Source organism: Sminthopsis crassicaudata, chromosome 2 (assembly GCF_048593235.1).
Source record: "Sminthopsis crassicaudata isolate SCR6 chromosome 2, ASM4859323v1, whole genome shotgun sequence".
In the NCBI taxonomy this organism is placed as follows: domain Eukaryota; kingdom Metazoa; phylum Chordata; class Mammalia; order Dasyuromorphia; family Dasyuridae; genus Sminthopsis; species Sminthopsis crassicaudata.
Window position 1 is genome coordinate 36,564,164 of NC_133618.1, and position 17,351 is coordinate 36,581,514.

Below are 17,351 nucleotides of genomic sequence, written 5' to 3' on the forward strand. Positions count from 1 at the left end.
CTGCATGAGATGTAACATGTACAGAACTAAAGAAGGAAGGGGCAGCTGGGTGGTGCAGAGGTGAGAGCCCCAGCCCTGGAGTCAGGGAAACAGCTTTCTAAGATCAAATCCGGCCTCAGACATTGACTATCTGTGTGATCTTGGCCAAGTCACTGTTTTCCTCAGTTCCTCATGTCTAAAATGAGCTAGACAGGGAATGACAAAATATTCCAGTATTACTGCCAAGAAAATCAGAAATGGAGTCAGAAAGAGTGGGACATGATTGAAAAATGGCTGAACAAGAAAACCAAAACAAAGCAAAAGGAAAATTGAAGTAAAAAGGGAAGGGGGATGGAAGAAGCATTTGTTAAGCCCCTACTGTGTGCCAAGACCTTGTGTATTCAGGACAGGGAACACACCTGGGGAGCAGAGGAGGTCTCCTGGAACATGTGGCACCTGAGCAAAGCCTCTGGAGCTCAAAGGAAACAAAATGTGTGTAAGAATATATGTACACGTGCATTTATACAAGTACGTACATATACAAATATGGGTATATACATACAGGGGACTTTTCATATTTTAAAGGGCCAAAAAAAAAATGCCAGTTTCTATTGTTGTTTTTGGAAATTATTCCCATCATCCCCCTCACCAAAGAGAGAAGAGGCTTCTGGGATGGAGCAGCCAGGATGGGGAGAACATGAGGGCCCCATGGACCTGGGGCTCAGGCAATACCTGGGGCTTCCGTTGGCTGCAGCTGGGGAAAGGAAGGAAAGCCTAGAAAATGGAGCTGGGAAGGCCCCAAAAGTGGGAGCAAGAGAGCCATGGGGCCCTTCCTTTAGTTCCAGGATAAAGAGCTCCAGAGCATTTTTTGGGATGCCCCCACATTCCCTCTTGCTAGATGTTCCTGAGAGTCCCTCTTCCTTTGTCAATGACACGGCCTTCCCTGGCACTGGGCTCCACAGGGAGAGGGACTGGCCCGTCCTCTGCACAATGAGTTAGGAAACCTGAGATCCAAATCCTGACTCATCTTTGATTATTCAGGGGACCTCGGACCTCAGTTTCCCTGGCTATGACATGAGGCACTTGGATTCCCGTATCCCTCATCCCTTTTGGCTCTGAATGGAGGACCTCATCATCTCTCCTCCTCTTCTTGCCTCCCTCCCACACTTTTTTCTGGAATGCTTTCACAGTGGATAATCCTTGCCTCCTGTGTGACCTTGTACAAGAACCTTTCCTGCTCCTGAGGCTCAGCTCCCTTGGACCCCACCTGGCTCTCCATATCTCCCCCTTTTCTGTTCACTTGCTCTTTTTCCTTCTTCCCCTCTCCCCAAACTGGTCTAACTGAATCACTCAGGATTTTGGCTCATTCAGGCCATGAGAGAAGCCTTCCAGCCTGGACAGGGCACAGACAGATCCTCAGTTTACCCTTAAAGACTCTGGGGTGGGGGGAGGCAGCAGGTCTATCTTTGGCCTGGCATGGCTGGCTTGTGACCTGTGGATGCTCTGGAGGCACCATCCCAGGTCACAAGGGCCACATTTCTCTATTAGATAATGAGCTCATTTGGAGACAGACTGTTGGAGGCTAGAGTCAGCAGCTGACCTGGACCCCCCCCAGAAAGCCTGGACTTGATCCCTCTCACTGCCTCATCTCAGGCCCCATGGATTCCCCAAAGCTCACATGACAGACTGGACAAACGGCCCCTCCAAAGCCTGGGGAGAAGCACTTCCCAAAGCAGTTAAAAAGTTTATTTTCCAAACTGAAGGTAGAAAAGAGCCCCTGGCAGGAGGTGGAAAACAGGGAGCAGGGAGGCTCCCCAGGGTCTCTGGAGCTCCCACCCTGAGCTTAAACTGCACGTTCATATTTTTCTTAGTTAAAGGACTTGCAGCTGAGCCTCCCACCAGGGGACTGCCAAAGTTAAACCCAGTGAAGCTCCTTGCTCAGTGTCCCAGTTCATTATAGGGGGATGGGGGAGCTTCCACCCCCCTTCCTGGGTCCCAGCTGCTCCCAGGTCCACAATAGGGGATCCTGTCCCTCTGTCCTGTCACCTCAGGGTCCTGCTCCGGTTGTTTGTGCCAGAGCTGCTGGCTGGGATTGCCAGTTGTATAACTTTGCCCAGAAAGAACCTTCAGCCCCACCTCCAGCTGAGGCCTGGCCTCTGCAAAGCGAGGGGAAGCCTGGGCAGCTCTCAGGTCCGGCCCAGCTGGCCATTAAGGCTTGGCTTCTTCCCGCCACTTGTCCTGTCCCCTCATTCCAAACCCCCCTTACTTTACACATCTTTTGGCCTTTCCTTGGGGACCAAGTGCTTCCCCTTCATTTTCTTCCTGTGCTCTGGCAGTGGTCAGACTCCGTGGGCCCCCCAGGCCTCCAGACCTCCAGACCAGGGGTCCTGTGTCTAGTTTCTCTGTCTCACTTCTCATGAAAGAAGCAGCTCATGGGAGGAAGGGGGGCAGTCATCCCAGTAAAGGTCAGCCCTCTGGTACTTAAGGGTCCCTCAAACCCATCCAACTGAAGCAGCTAGAGCCACCGAGGGGGAGCAGGAGGGCAGTGTAGGCCAGGGAAAGCCCCAGCAGCACTGTGATCCCCTTCTGCTCCCAGGCTGGACTGGACATTGGCAAGGACCTGAGCACAGACATATTTAGAACAGCCTTGCTTCCAGGGGAAGTGACCTTGGAGTCAGAAAACCTGGGGAGAATGGGGCAAGGACTGGCCCCCAGCTGCTGAGCAGCCTTAGTCCTTCCAGTCCTTTAAGACTAGTCCTTTCAGACTGATTTATTCCTTTCTGATTCCCAGCCCCTCCTAGCTGAAGAAGCTAGGACTTTTGACTCACAAATCCTGGTCAAAAGCACCCTTTTGAATTCCAATAGGAGATATCCAGGCTCTCCCACCCCCATGGGATCTGAGCCAACTTGGGCTGTCCCAGCCCCCTTTCTAATGATCTGCTTAGGTTTCCCAACCCCCACATAGCAAATTCTAGCCCTCGATGAAACCCAGTCAGGAGCCAACCTGGGACTGCACCCACAGGCCCCTTTAGCTATAATAGAGCCAAGTCCTCTCTTTGCAGAGGTCCCAAACATGGCAGCCTGGTGTGTCAAAGGATCTCTGCCCACTGGAACCTTGGTTCTGGTGTTTTTTATCTCCACCTTCAACTTTACTAACTAGACTTTACTTCCAAACCCCATAATAAAAGTTTATCAATCTATGATTTCGGGTCTGTAAATTCTTTTACAGGGGACTCTGTGCACCACTACATCTCATTAAATCTGTATCATTGCACCAAATTCAAAGGGGTTGCAGGAGAGCTCTATTTGACTCCCTCTACCCTGAACCTGCCACTAGACCTCAATTAAACCTAATTTCATTTAGGTACCCACAGTTCTAAAGCTCATCAGTTCAGCCTCAAGAGCAGTAGTGTTTTTATTGGTAGAAATGGAAGGGAGAAGGAGCCCTTCCCGGGCACCTTGGACCCTCTGTGAGGTGCAGGGGCCTCTCCCTCTGCCTTGCAACTGGCACTTTCCCTTTAGTGAGACCCCAGCATAATATGAGCCCCTAAAGAGCAGGGCTGTCCTTTCTCTCTGCATCCCCAGCTCTGTGCCCACAGGAAGCACTGAAGAAATGCTCCTTTCATTCATTCTCAGAGGAAGGCTGGCTACAGGACTTCCCATTCCCCCAGCTGCCCTTAGAGGTCTGAAGGGAAAAGCAGCCAGGGGCTTCTGGGAAAGTGAGACTAGAGCAGGATGTGTGACCCCCAGTGAAGCAGGTTCTCCTCTGAGTGCCTCCAGTGGACTTGGGAAGCCATAATTGGGGCCTTTCCAACTAGTTCTAGTAACAAAGTTCATTGAAAACTTCCCTTTGAAGAAAAGGGGGATATGCTTAAACAGATTTTTTTTTCTGGCCTAAAGCCTCCCTGCAGACTTTTTTCTACTTTATTACAATGTATAGAACCCGAGCAGTCACCTTCCTTAAGGACATGGGTTAAGAGTTGCCCCCCCTGAACCTACAGCAAGGGGGTCCTTGCCTTCCTTCCTCCCACTGAGAGCTGCCCACTCCAGGAGGGCACTTGGTCCCATAGCTGCTCACCCTCCGCTGGGCTGGAATATGACTGGTCACCCTGGGGAGACCTGGAGCACCCCAACCCTGGAGAGGAGGGTCCCGGGCAGATAGGAGGGTCACAGCGAGGGGAGGTCACAGGAAGGCGGTTATTCTATCCTTTGGGAATGTTCCCCGAGAATGACATTGGGCACTTGGTGACTTTCTCCTGATGATTTGTGACATCATCTCCAGGCACAAAGTCATGTGGGGGGGAGGGGAGGGGAGGGCACTGCCAGTGTGAAATCTCTGCAGAAAACACCTGCCTGCAGATTCCTGTTCTCACTGAAGTGGAGGTGAGGAAGCCATGAGCCCAGCACAGTCTGAAGTGGGAGCCGGGCCTGGAGAAGGGGCAAAGGCTCCTGTGGCCTTTGACCCCCCCCCACACACACACACACTGATCCATTTGTCCCACTGGGGAGAGAGATCCTCTGACACCTCATTTTTCTAAATTTGAGAGGCTGATTATTAGAGACTTTAACCAGGACAGAAAGCTTTCCTCTGGTTCCCCTGAGGAGTGCTGGGAGCTCGGATCCAGCCTCGGACACTCACCAGCTCTGTGCCCCAGGGTGGGTTGATTTTCCTCATCTGTAAAATGGGGACAGTAAATGGTGAAGCGGTTTGGGGTCCCTTTAAGAAACTATATTTCCTATTGATCTGTGATTCCTTTCAGATTCCCAGCCCCTCCTGGCTGAGGCATTATCAGTCCAGGATGCCAGGGCGTTTGGTTCACAAATCCTATTCAAAAGCACCATTTTGAATTCCAATAGGAGCCTGGGCCTGTCCCTACTTGGGCTCTCCCAGCCCTCACCACTTCTGATATGTTCCTGATGTCCCAGCCCCCTTTCTGATGATCTGCTAGGGTTTCCCAACCCCCACCAAGACAAGCAATCTAATGAGCTTCCATCAACTAAGGTCTTTGCAGATGGACCTTGGCAGTTCCCTTTACTGCCAGGATCTTCTGCCTACTGCGAACTGCATTCTCAGTGCAAAACCCCATTTTCCATAGATCTGTCCACTGGAATACTCTTTCCAGTGTCCTCCTCTCTTTACCCTCATTTCCTTAACCAGATTTTAACCTTACTTCCCATCCCCATAATAAACCTCTTTTATCAGTCTATGTTTTCAGGTCTGTAAATTCCTTTACAGAGAGCCTCTGCACTGCCAGAAGGGAGTCCCCCAAACTCCTTGCTATCATGCCGAATCCTAAAGGGGTGCAGGAGAGCTCCATTTGATTCTCTGCCACTAGATCTCATTTACCTCCCTGACCATCAGAAACTCTAATTTCATTTGGGTTCCCCAAATCTAAACCTCATCATTGGCGGCTCCTTCACAGGATTATCCCGAAGGTCAGTGGGACCCCGACTGTAAAGTGCTCAGTGCAGTGTCTGGTGCCCACAGTGAATGTGAGCAGTCATTAGTGATCCTCAGGGCAACTCTGCCATGTTGGTGAGACTGTTATTCCCAATTTTCAGTTATTATTGATTCCAGCAACAATTCTATGATGTCAGTTGGATAAAATGGAAGGAAACTGTGGTGAAGGGATTTGCCCAGGATCCGCCAGCTAGTAAGTGCAGGAGTCAGGGCCTGAAATCAGTTCTTCCTAACTAAAACCATGGCACCATGTCCACATGCTTCTCCCCACCCCTCTCCCCTTCCCTGCTCCACTGAGGAGCCAGATTTCTCCCCATTTCCCCTCCAGGAGGAGGCAGAATGAGTCTGGAGAACAGCTGGCTGTCCCTTAGAGCTCTTTCTTGCACGCTGGTAGCCATGAGAGAGAACCCCAAAACTCTGAAAAATCCTTAAAGGAGAAAACTTCTTTGACTCTGCCTCACTGAGGGGACTCTATCCCAAGCACACACAGCTTCATCTTTGTTATCTGGGTGGGGATGGCTCAGTCCTGAAAATCCATTGAATTCAATTCATATTCTAACACTGGCTGAAACCCAGCCAGGAGCCAACCTGAGACTCCACCCACAAGCCCCCTTCAGCTTATAGCCAAAGTCCCCTATTATAAAAGAGCCAGACTGGAGCCCTCTCTTTGCAGAGGATCTAAACATGCCAGCACCACGTCTGGCACCCCAAGGGCTCTCTGCCTACTGGAATGTTTCCAGTGTCCTCCTCTCTTTACCCTCACCTATTTTCTGAACTAGATTTGAATCTTACGTCCAGTCCTCATAATAAACCTCTTTTATCAATCTAGGTTTTTGGGTTTGTAAATTCCTTTACAGAGAACTGCTCACCACCTCTAAACCTCGTTTTCATTTGGGTGCCCCAAATCTAAACCTCAACAACCACACCCCTATGGTGGGATGGGCAAGGAGAATGTGCTGTGGTTCCTTGGGGAGCACAGGAGTGATGGAATTAGTGGCACTCAGAGAGTTGTGGGAACCCCTTCTGGTGGGCGCAGGCCCAACGTGAAGAAAAGTCAGACTGGCAAAAAGAAGTTTCTTGTTGGCTTTTGCTGGAAGACTGACTTCTGAGTGACAAAGTCCTGGTAGAGAGATTAATAAGGGGTGTGGAGAAATCCTGACAGACAGATAAAGAGGGGGTGCAGAAAAATCCTGGCAGGGAGATAAAGAGGGGATGCAGAGAAATCCTGACAGAAAGATAAAGAGGGTTTGATCCTGAGAAGAGAACGTCTCCTCAGCAGGCAGGAGGTCCTCGCAGGCAGCCAGGCCAACGAGGGTCAAAGAGGTTCCCTGACAAGTAGGGATCCTGCTCTGTACTCTGCAGAGAAGTGAGCCCCCAGTTGCCTTTAAAAGGGATCTGAAGTTTCAACTGCATGAGATTCCCTCAATGCTATCCCTGCCCCCAGGCCTAGATTTCTTGTTGAATGAGAGCATTTACTGGGAGGCGGCCTGAGCCAATGTTCAGCTCAAAAGAGATGTCTGGTCCAGATCTCCAGCCTGGCTAAATAGGAGTGGTCCTGGGAAAGTCTTAATGAAACCCTCTAACTGCCCCGAGGGTGGGTCCCTGTCAGGAGAGTGTCAGGGCTCACCCCAAAGGTCAGGAAGGACAGTTTCAGGGTTCCCCCATTAGGAGGAATTCCCTGACCAGGCTGCAGCTGCAGAGTTTCCTCCCCCAAACACAGAGCAGTGCCTGGGCACTATGTAGGGAGCCCCTTCTATGGGCTAAGCTGACTGCTCTGAGGTGAATGAGCCAGGAAGCCATTAGGATCAATGGGAAAGGAACTCCCAAGGAGAAGGCAGCCCCTCCTTCAGACTTCCTTCTCCCTATCTAGGGCCAGGACTCTCTCACTGGCTTGGATTAGGCTCCTGGCTAACAGCACCCCCAGGCTCTCTGGTCATCCCAAGTATGCTCCAACTGTGTACAGTATTCTATGGATTCTGCTCATTTTGCTCTTCATTATTTTCCCAAGTTTTTCCATGTTTTTCTAAAAACATCAAGTTTATCATTTACTATAGAACAGTAGCATTTCATTGCATTCATGAACCACAATTTATTCATCAGTTTTCCAAATATTGGGCATCCCAGTCATTTTCAGTGTTTTCTTTTCTTTTCTTTTCTTTTCCATCACAATGAGACCTGTAATAAATGCATAAGAACATCTGGATTCTTTTAAATTTTCCACAATCATCTTTGGAAATAGAATTATCAATGGTTTTGCTGGATCAATGGGTGTGGTAGTTTAATAATTCTTTGGACATTATTCCAGATTGCATTGCCAAAACACTAGATCTGTTCACAATTCCATCAATAATGTATTAGTGTTCGGCAAAGGATGTGAATTTTCAGATAATCTTCAGATGAAGTAATTGAAACCATTTATAGTTATAAGAAAAAATATTCTAAATCACTATTGATCAGAGAAATGCCAATAAAGAGAACTCTGAGGTAGCAGTATACGCCTCTCAGATTGGCTAAAATGACAGGAAAAGATAATGACAAATGTTGAAAGGAATGTGTGAAAACTAGGCCACTAATGCATTATTGGAGTAGTTGTGAACTGATCCAAACATTCTCAAGAGCAATTTGGAACTCTGTCCCAAGGGCTATTAAAGTTTCCCTTTGACCCAGCAGTGCTTCTCATGGGCTTATATCCCAAAGAGATCTTAAAGGAGGGAAAGGGACCCTCATATGCAAAAATATTTGTGGCAGTCCTTTTTGTAGTGGCCAGAAACTGGAAAGTGAGTGGATGTCCATCAATTGGACAATGGCTGAATAAGTTAAGGTGCATGAATGTTATGGAAAAATTTTGTTCTATAAGAAACTATATCAGGGTGATTTTAGAGAGGCCTGAAGAACTGATGAGTGAAGTGAGTAGCACCAGGAGATCATTGTACATGGCAACAGCAAGATTATATGAAGATTAAATCTGATGGAATCCAGAATGAGTGAGGCCATCAGACGACAAGGAATGGGCCCAAAAGGGAGAGGAGGAGGGGTCTTATAAAAGAGGCCTTCATCAGAACTTTTAACTGTAAAAATGTTTTCCCAGTTTATTGCTTCCCTTATAATCTTGTTTGCATTAGTTTTGTTTGTATAAAAGCTTCTTAATTTGATATAATCAAAATGTTCTATTTTGTGATCTAAAATGATCTCTAGTTTTTCTTTGGTCACAAATTCCTTGTTCTTCCATAAGTCTGAGAATAAACTATCCTATGTTCCTCTAATTTATTTCTAATCTCGTTCTTTATGCCTAATTCATGAACCCATTTTGACCTTATCTTGATATCAGGTGTTAAGTGTGGATCCATGCCTAGTTTCTGCCAAGTAGTTACATCAGGCTGTTTCTAATAGTCCACATATCTATACTCTGTTGGATTCAGTCTCTTGAAGTGCCTTGCCTCCTTTAAACAGATGTTCAATTGGCAAAAACCACCTTCGAAGGAAGAGATTATTTAATACGGAAGGCAGCATTTTTTTTTTTTTTTTTTTTTTTTTTTAGGAATGTCAAAACCAAATTTAGATAAATGATATTGCTGAGGTTAGAATCACTTTAGAGATTCTCACTGGATTGTTAGTATTCAGTCAGTTAAGGAATCAATTAACTCATAAATTAATAGCTTATGAACAAGTAATGAAGACAGCTAGAGCAACATGAGTAAAGATACTTGGGAAACTTGGCAGAGAGACATCTTGTACAAAAATCTTTCAGGGACATAATGAGACCTTTACTGATTTTGTCAATCACTTAATGACAGCAGTTAGGTATTCTATCAATGATGGGGAGATAGCCCAAATTTTGTTAAGACAACTTGCCCTTGAAAATGCTAATGCAGATTGTAAAAATGCAATAGCTGGAGGGAAACCAAAAATATATTTAGCAAAAAGGTTCCAAGCTGCAGTAATGCCCTGATAAATCACAATCTCAGAATTTTTCAAAATCTTGTAGATGTTATAATTGTGGACAAGGTTTCACAACATTGCAGTTCAGCACATAAACCTTTGACTTTATGTCCAAAATGCTGGAAGGGCCAACAATTGGCTTCTGAATGTCCTTCCAAGAATAATAGGTAAGGTAATGAGATATTGGACACTATCCTCAGGGCCAGCTCCAGCCCCAGATGATGGGAGCTGTACTTTCCCTTATTCCCACTCAAACTGTGTCTGCAACCAATATCTTAAATCCTACTTATTAACAAGTCCTGGTTATATTCTTTGGTGTCACATAAATTACTGACAATATGAGAACTTGTTCTCTCCCCACTGGAGTCTCTGGTCTTCTTCCTTCAGGCATAGTAGGTCTCATGTCAGCACATGGTTCACGGTCATTGCTAGGGCTTATGGTTATTCCTCAGGTATTAGATTCTGATTTTTGAAGGAAAAATATGTATTCCTCCCTTGCTGCTCCTCAGCAGGATATTTTAATTAAAAAATACTGATAATATCTTACAAAAGATTAGGAAAAGAATATTAAAAGGTTTGGGGAGTACAGGAAAAGAGGTGTTCTGGATGCAATCTATAAAGGATTCCAGGCCACTTTTAGAGTTGGAAATAGAAGGAAAGAGTTTGACGGGTTGGTGGACACAGCAGCTGATAAGTCTAAGTCACTGATGTCGCAATGCTTGGCTAACATACAAGCACACAAACCCTTACAAGGTATATGTGCTAAATGGTTATTGTGGAGAAAGGAGAATAAAGAACACTGGTTCAAATCTGAAGTTCTTCAGACATTCCCCATTAATTTCTGGAGAGAGACTTGCTAAAAGGAATGAATGTGCATAAAATTTTTCATAGGGGATACTGACTAGAAAGAATACATATGAAAACACCAGTGTCTAAGGTCAAATGGAAAGAACCACCCAAAAGGGTTGATCTTTGGCTCCTAAAAAATGAAAAAAACAGAGGCCCTTTCGGAAAATTGTCAACAATTACAAACTGGGCACATAAAACAACCCACTAGCCCATAGAATTTCCCCATATTCACTACAAAAAAGAAATCAGGAAAATGGAGAAAGTTAAGATATATTCATCTTAATAATAGAATGGAATCTACGGGCAGCTTATAGCCAGGACTTCCCTCACCCAATATTATCACCTATGAATAATACACATGGATCATTGACATCAAGGATTGCTCTACTCATTTAAGATCAGAAGACTGTCCATATTTTGCATTTCAAAACCTTCCACAAATTTGAAGGAAACCTTCCTTAAGATTTAACAGCAAGTCCTTCCACAGGATATAAAAACACACCTACTATGTGTCAACAGAACATGGCAGAAATCAGAGGTCCTATCAGAACCAAATGAAAAGGAGCATGCATTGTACATGGCATGGATAACATCTTATGTGCCCATTATGATCGGGATACTGTACAACAGATACTGAGACACGGCTTCTGCTCTGGGAATTGTCCACAGATCCCAGGTCCAGAGTTGCCCAACATGTCCAGGGAAAGGTTGTCCTGCCCCTGGCACAGCGGGAGCCCTTAGGATCTCTCTCTCGCAGAGAGGGATGCCGGCTCCTGTCTATGCATATAAGTAATATAATAATAATAATAATAATAATAACTACTATTTATGGAGCACATCCTATGAACCAGACACTGTGCTAAGGGCTTCACAATTATCTCATTTGATCCTCATTACACCCTCAAGAGATAGGTGTGATTATTCCATTTTACATCAAAGGAAACTGGGGCAATAGCAGGAGATCTCTCAGGGTCCTACAGATAGCAGGTGTCTAAGGCTATAGGGGGACTCGGTTCTTCCTGGCTCCAGGTCTGAGCTTCATGTACTACCCCACTTAGCTGCCCCTTTGTTCAGGACACGTTACCCTGGAGCTTCTGACTTGGCTCTTGCCCTTCCCCCTTAGATTGGTTCTCTCCCTTCCCAGATCAGGTGTCAGAGAATAATAGTCTTGGGCAGGACCATGGAGTACCCTGGGCCCCTCCCACAGGCCTACACTGTAATGCCTGAGCTGTACCAGATCAAGGACCTAGAGCCAGGGAGACCTCAGAGGTCATGAGTCCCACCCCTTCCTGCTCCAGAAGAGGCACAGGGAGGCCAGGAGTCTCAGCCAAACACAGTGATCAGCTAGGATCATCCTTGGGTGTAAATGATGGGTGATCAAAGGAACATGTGCTAAGAACTTCCTCTGTGTGGATAATGTGTAAAGACCAAAGTAGAGATTTGTGAGCTCCTGAGAGCCCAGAGAGGGAATTTAGCCTCAAGGCCTGTGAAAAGGTGCATAGAGAGTCCTGACAAAGCAGGGGCAATATTGCCTATTCTTGGATATTTTTTCCCATTGATACAGTGATCTGTGGTTCAGATATTGGCAGTCCTGAGCACTTGGGAATCACAATTTTCTTGTTTTTAGGAGCTGTGATCACTGAGGAGGCACCTCCCTGGAAGCAGTGGTCAGGGATGGTAGCCATATAGGAAGCTCCAGGAGGCAGGACCAGGGTTCGGGGGCATTGCCATCCCCAAAGCTCTGGGGCTTCCTCATCAGGGATGGCAGATGCAGAGTGGTTGCTGTTATATTGATGAAGTTGGGCTCCTGATCCAAGGGATGTTTCCCTCCATAGTCACTGCAAAGGAAGCTGAGCCAGTGGCCAGGGGGAAGCAAACTTTTACCATCTCAGTTTGCAATATTAGAGCAATGGGTGTCTTTATTAAATGTGAAAGGAGATGGTACCAAGGTGATGGTGTCCAGAAGGTGACTTACACAGTCTCTCCTTGGGTACCTTGCAGCTGCGGCTTGCCCCTCCACATGTTCCCTTCTCTTCTGGTTTGTCATTTATTTTGTACAAAATATTCACAAGTGCAAACACAACTTCCACAGCCCCACTTTTACAAGAGGATTTTCCCAATTCTCCCTGTCTACTTCTTTCTCTGTCATTTATCTTCAATTTATCTTGTCTATTTTGCTTAAACAATTATTTGCAGGGAGTTTGTCCCATTGAATTGAGTTCCTTGAGAGTAGGGACTATATTTCGGTTTCTTGCATGCCCCCATGGCTTAGCCTAGTCCTAGTACAGAGTAGTGCTTCATAAATACTGGAGGGCTTGACAACTGCTCTGAGCTTCCAGCAGGACATTTCCTGCCATCTAGTCATAGGTTTGGCCGCTGGTCTGAATTTCCATTTCTGTCCAGCTCCAGTCAGCTCCTGACTTCTTGGTTAAGGCAATGCTCCAGTCTCTGAAGATGTACACTTCCACAGAGTCACTGAAGGACACGAGGAAGGGGCTCTGGGGAAGGAGCAGACATTTTCCCAAAACATTCCATGGTTCTTGAATACATGGCTGTAAGTGATGGCATTAACCTGAGCCTTCTGCTCTGAGAGGCCTTAGGACTGATGGCCCTCCTGGAGACCTCCCTTCCTGCCCACATCTCAGTCCCATTATCCTCTTTCTCCTTTCACTCCTTGTTCCTGGGCTGCCCATGTTCTTTTCTAGATGCTCTATATGGGATGGCCCCTCTCTCTGATATGGGAACAGATCTTTATTACAATGTCTCATCCTGGGCCTTTGATTGGTTCAAGGAGGTGTGAGGACCTTATTCATAGTTAATTCTGTTAGGAGGAGAAATGTTCTTCTATAACAAAAGTCATCACTTCTAAATGCTAGAGGGGTGGGGGATACCTTTGGCTTACACAATGTGGCAGAAAGCCTTGAACCTGTGCCCTGCCATTGTAGGAACAAGGATCTTTTCACTGTAGTTTACAGTCTCCTTAACCTAAAACCTGGCAAAATGATGCAATGGAAGAAGGATCAGGTACATTCACTTGAGACTCTGGGAAGGTTAATGTAGGACCCCTTGTTATCTGGCTCACCCACAAAAAGGAAAAACAAAACATTTTGGTTCTTTGCTAAATAATGTTCACTTTGCCGGGAGGATACAGAAACTCTTGCTTGACCTGGTATTTGGGCTAGGGTGGATCAAATATAAAAGCTACTGTGCTAGGGGGGAGGACTTTTGTCTAGGAATATCTCCTCTCCCTCACCTATGGCAAGGAGCTTCTCTCTTTGAGTCCTTTCTCTCAGCGTGAATTCTCTTCCACTATTCCTTCCCAGGAAGGGTGATTTGGATGGGTGTGGGGGGGATTGCTTACCTCTCTTCCCCTTCAATGGAATTTGTAGATACAAGAAAGAAGCATGGGAACATGTATCTGCCTAGGCAAGCCGACTTCCAGGCCATATTGTTCCACATCTTTCCTTTGAAGTGTCAGTGATTCTTCTGAAAAAAAAACAACAGAGGATGTTTGCAAAGCATTTTTTAACATGAAGAGTAAATAAACAAGACTGTGAGGCTCCTTTCTGAATTTTTCTGAAGTGTTTAAAAATACATGCATACTATTTCTCATTTCCACACTACTTATATCAGGACTCTCAAACTTAACAAAGCCCACAAGGTCATTTTCTTTAAGTTAATGAACACTTGACCCATTGTTGCCCACCCTCCTCCCATTCTACAGAAATTTTAGTTCAATAAAATAAAATGTTAACTTAGCAAAAAGAGAAAAGAAAAGAAAAGAAAGAAAGATAAAAGAAAGAAAGCATCAGTGATCAAAAATCCTGGGAGGGAAAGGAAGTTTCCACTCTTGTGGATCAAGAACAATTTAAAGCAAGTGAATAACTATCAGTATTGAAATGGACAAAAGACTGGCCCCCTCATCCCTGAGTCAAGGGGCATCAGGCTTATAGGAAAATGTTGCTTTAACTAAGCATTCCCTGGTTCATGAGACCCTAGACTTTCCTGAGAAGTGTATGTCTAACAAAGTCAGGACAACATTGCAAAACATGCCGACATGTTGTTTGCTCACTCTGGTCCAGATCCTTCCCCATTGCAAATGAGAAACTATGTCAGTGATTCCCAAAATTAGTTACTACAAGGCTGTACCAGGATGTGGCAAATGGGCTTGAAAATGTACGGCAGTAAAGGTTTGGGGCTGATCTCTACTAGCCTGTCTATTGAGGTCAGTTGCTGGCTGGCTAATAAATGATGCTTTAAATCTGGTCACAGCTGTCTATCTCATGTCAGTCCATTTCATTTGGAGGTTCCTACCGAGATAAGCCTTTGGCTCAGTCTGACAGCCAGTCCCTCTCCCTGGAGGGCAAAAGAGGTTATGGATCCTAGGGGGTGGCCACCAAGAGATGTTCCTCTGCCCCAGTTTCCAGAAATCTCTTTCCGTGGACCAGGCAAGTGATAACCAAATTTTTGAATTCAGTTCAAAATTGGCATAGAGCATCCTAAAAGCCAGTTCTGTTTAATAAGATCTTGAGGGGCCCCTGCAACTGCCTTCCTATCCTGCAGCCATCTGTCTGGTCTGGTGAGTACTCCTGAAACAAGTGGCTAAGTTGGACACAACATCAAAGCCATTGATGATGTCCACAGGACTCTGTGTGATGGTCCGGTCTAATCTGGCTCCTTGGTAATATGTGTTCCATGTTCTGACTGTGTGTGATTAATCTGTTCTGTTGGTTGCAGTGTGTCCTGGTTGTTCTGTGTGATTTCTGTCTGTTCTGTTGGTTGTGGTTCTTGCCCTATGTGTCCTGCATGATAGTTTGTCTGTTGGTTGAAGAGCCCTGTTAAAGATTTAAGATAAAATTGTCCATTTTTAATCTGTTGCACTAATTCGTAAGCAAAAACAACATAATTTTTTTTTAAATGTAAAAGGTGAAAATAGATCTCTTCATGTATCTGTGTGTATATGTTTGTTTGCTTTGCATTTTGTTCTGTGTTAAAAATTGGCAAGTTTGTAAGAGATAAGAATTCAGCCTCTGTGTTGCAGGCTTAGAAAAGTATCAAGCTAGGGGCAGCTAGGTGGCTCAGTGGATAGAGCATCAGCCTTGAATTCAGGAGAACCCGAGTTCAAATCTGGTCTTAGACACTTAACACTTCCTAGCTGTGTAACTCTGGGCAAGTCACTTAACCCCAGCCTCAAGAAAAAAGAAATCAAGCTGAATTGTTTGAAGTGGAATTCAATCAGAGTAGTAATTCTTTCAAGAGTGGCTCAGGAAAGGAAAGAATTTGGAAAAAAATTTCTCTCTCTGTCTAACTGCAGCAGTTTTGTGGGGGAAAGGGAGAGAAAGGTAAAATAAAAACATAGATTGAAAGGGATTTGAAAGTTTGAAAAGTTAAAAAAAACTATAGAAGAGAAGTGTGTTAACATTTAAAGAAAAGAAGTTTGAATGGAATATCTAAGCATTCTCTGTGAAGGCAGAGAAATGCATTAAAACAGGTTTGGAAGTTTAGAGAAGCTCCATTTAGATTCTGGGAGGGAAAAATGTTCAAGGTGAAACAAACCTCTCTGAGGGCGGGGTCCTGGAAAAATCCCCTAGTCTGTTTTGCTGATTTAAAAGCTTTGTTAGATTTTGAGAATAATGATTAAGAAATTTGGGAATTGGTTATTTGAAAATTTGCTTGTGATTTTAAATTTTTTAACCTGTTGTACTAATTTGTAAGTAAATGGAACTTGGCCATTTTTAACTGACAAGAAAGTTTTTCCCTTAAAACAGTTTTTAGAGCCTGCTAGAGTAGAGGGCAATAAAACCTTATCTGATTGAAACTCAGGAAGAAAAAAAAGCAAGCAAACATTTGATTAGGAATGTTGGGGATGATTCTGAAATTAAGGGAGATAGAATTTGTTTGAATATTGATACCTCTATTACTAAAGAGGAAAGGAAAGAGGTACACAATTCAAGTTCTGCCTGGACAGATAAGAGAGATGCTAATTGTGGTCAGACAAACACTCAGGCAGAAAAACAAAGGAAGTTTGGTTTGACTCAGTTTATTTGTTAACATTGTAAGTTATGCTTTGTGGAGTTATCTAGCTATTCACTATATTGTGAATTTTAAAAGTTTTGAAGAGAACTGGAAAGAGGAATGCAGATGATTTATGAAGGATTGATTTGTAGGAACAATTAAAGGTTTGCATGATTTTTGGAAGTAAGAGAAAGGTTTTGGTACCAGAAAGAAGTGGGGGAGAGAGCAACTCACCCACCCCCCACTGCTTCCTGCTACTTTAGCAGTGGAGCGTCTAGTTAAGAAAGTTGTGAGAGATTGTTAAGTATGTAGCATGAGAGAAGGAGAAAGGTGGGAAACTACTTGGGAGGAAACTTGATATTGGGAGAAAGTATAGAAATTGATGGACTAAATCTTGAGAAGGATCCCCATGTAAGAAATTGAGTGGGAAACCTGAAGACATTTTTGTCCAGGAGTGCAGGAGTGGGGGAAGGTGACCACATGAAATCCTCTCCTCCCCTCACCCTGCTAAGCGAGTTCCTGCTTTTTTTGGGTTTTTTTTTTTAATCGAGTTACTGCCAGGGCAGCAAACTGATTTAAAGGGACAGGCTTACTTTTAAGTTAGTTGACTAAATATTTGTTTCTTGATACATAATAGTTTTCTTGTTTGAAGAGTATGGTCATAAATGTGATGCATATTTTGGTAGGATTCTTTCTAAAAGTTTACTTGCTATTTTTAATAATCTTTCAGATTTTCTTCTGTGGTGTTTAGACATTCTGTATAAGTTTTAAATTGATTGTATTGGGTCATCTTGAGGTTATTTAAAGAGCCTCTAAAAATAATAATTTTTTCTTTGTTATTTTGAAAATATTTCTGTTGTGGAAAATATACAATTTGGGATATTTTTCTATGTATTAGGTACTTTAAAAGAAAACTGATTTGTATGTATAATGTTCACTTATGAAACATCTACCTGGAAGCTGTGAATTTATTGGGACAGATTTTTTACTGTTATCACTATAAGGTTAATAGAATCTGTCATTGGAGGTAAAATTTCTCGGGCTTACTTAGTTAATGCTATTTGGGAGTTTTAAATCTCCACCCTCTGACAGTGGGACAATTGATTGG

General features: G+C 44.5%; 1 protein-coding gene across 1 annotated transcript in view; it reads left to right on the top strand.

Annotated features, from left to right (window-relative positions):
• Window positions 1-651: 651 nt before the first annotated feature.
• LOC141552617 (vomeronasal type-2 receptor 26-like) overlaps window positions 652-17,351 on the top strand; it is a 42,466-nt gene continuing 25,766 nt past the window's right edge. Inside the window, exons 1-3 of the mRNA XM_074284697.1 lie at window positions 652-783; window positions 2,031-2,192; window positions 5,403-5,515. Coding sequence (XP_074140798.1) covers window positions 652-783; window positions 2,031-2,192; window positions 5,403-5,515 — 407 coding nt within the window. The remainder of the gene's footprint in view (window positions 784-2,030; window positions 2,193-5,402; window positions 5,516-17,351) is intronic.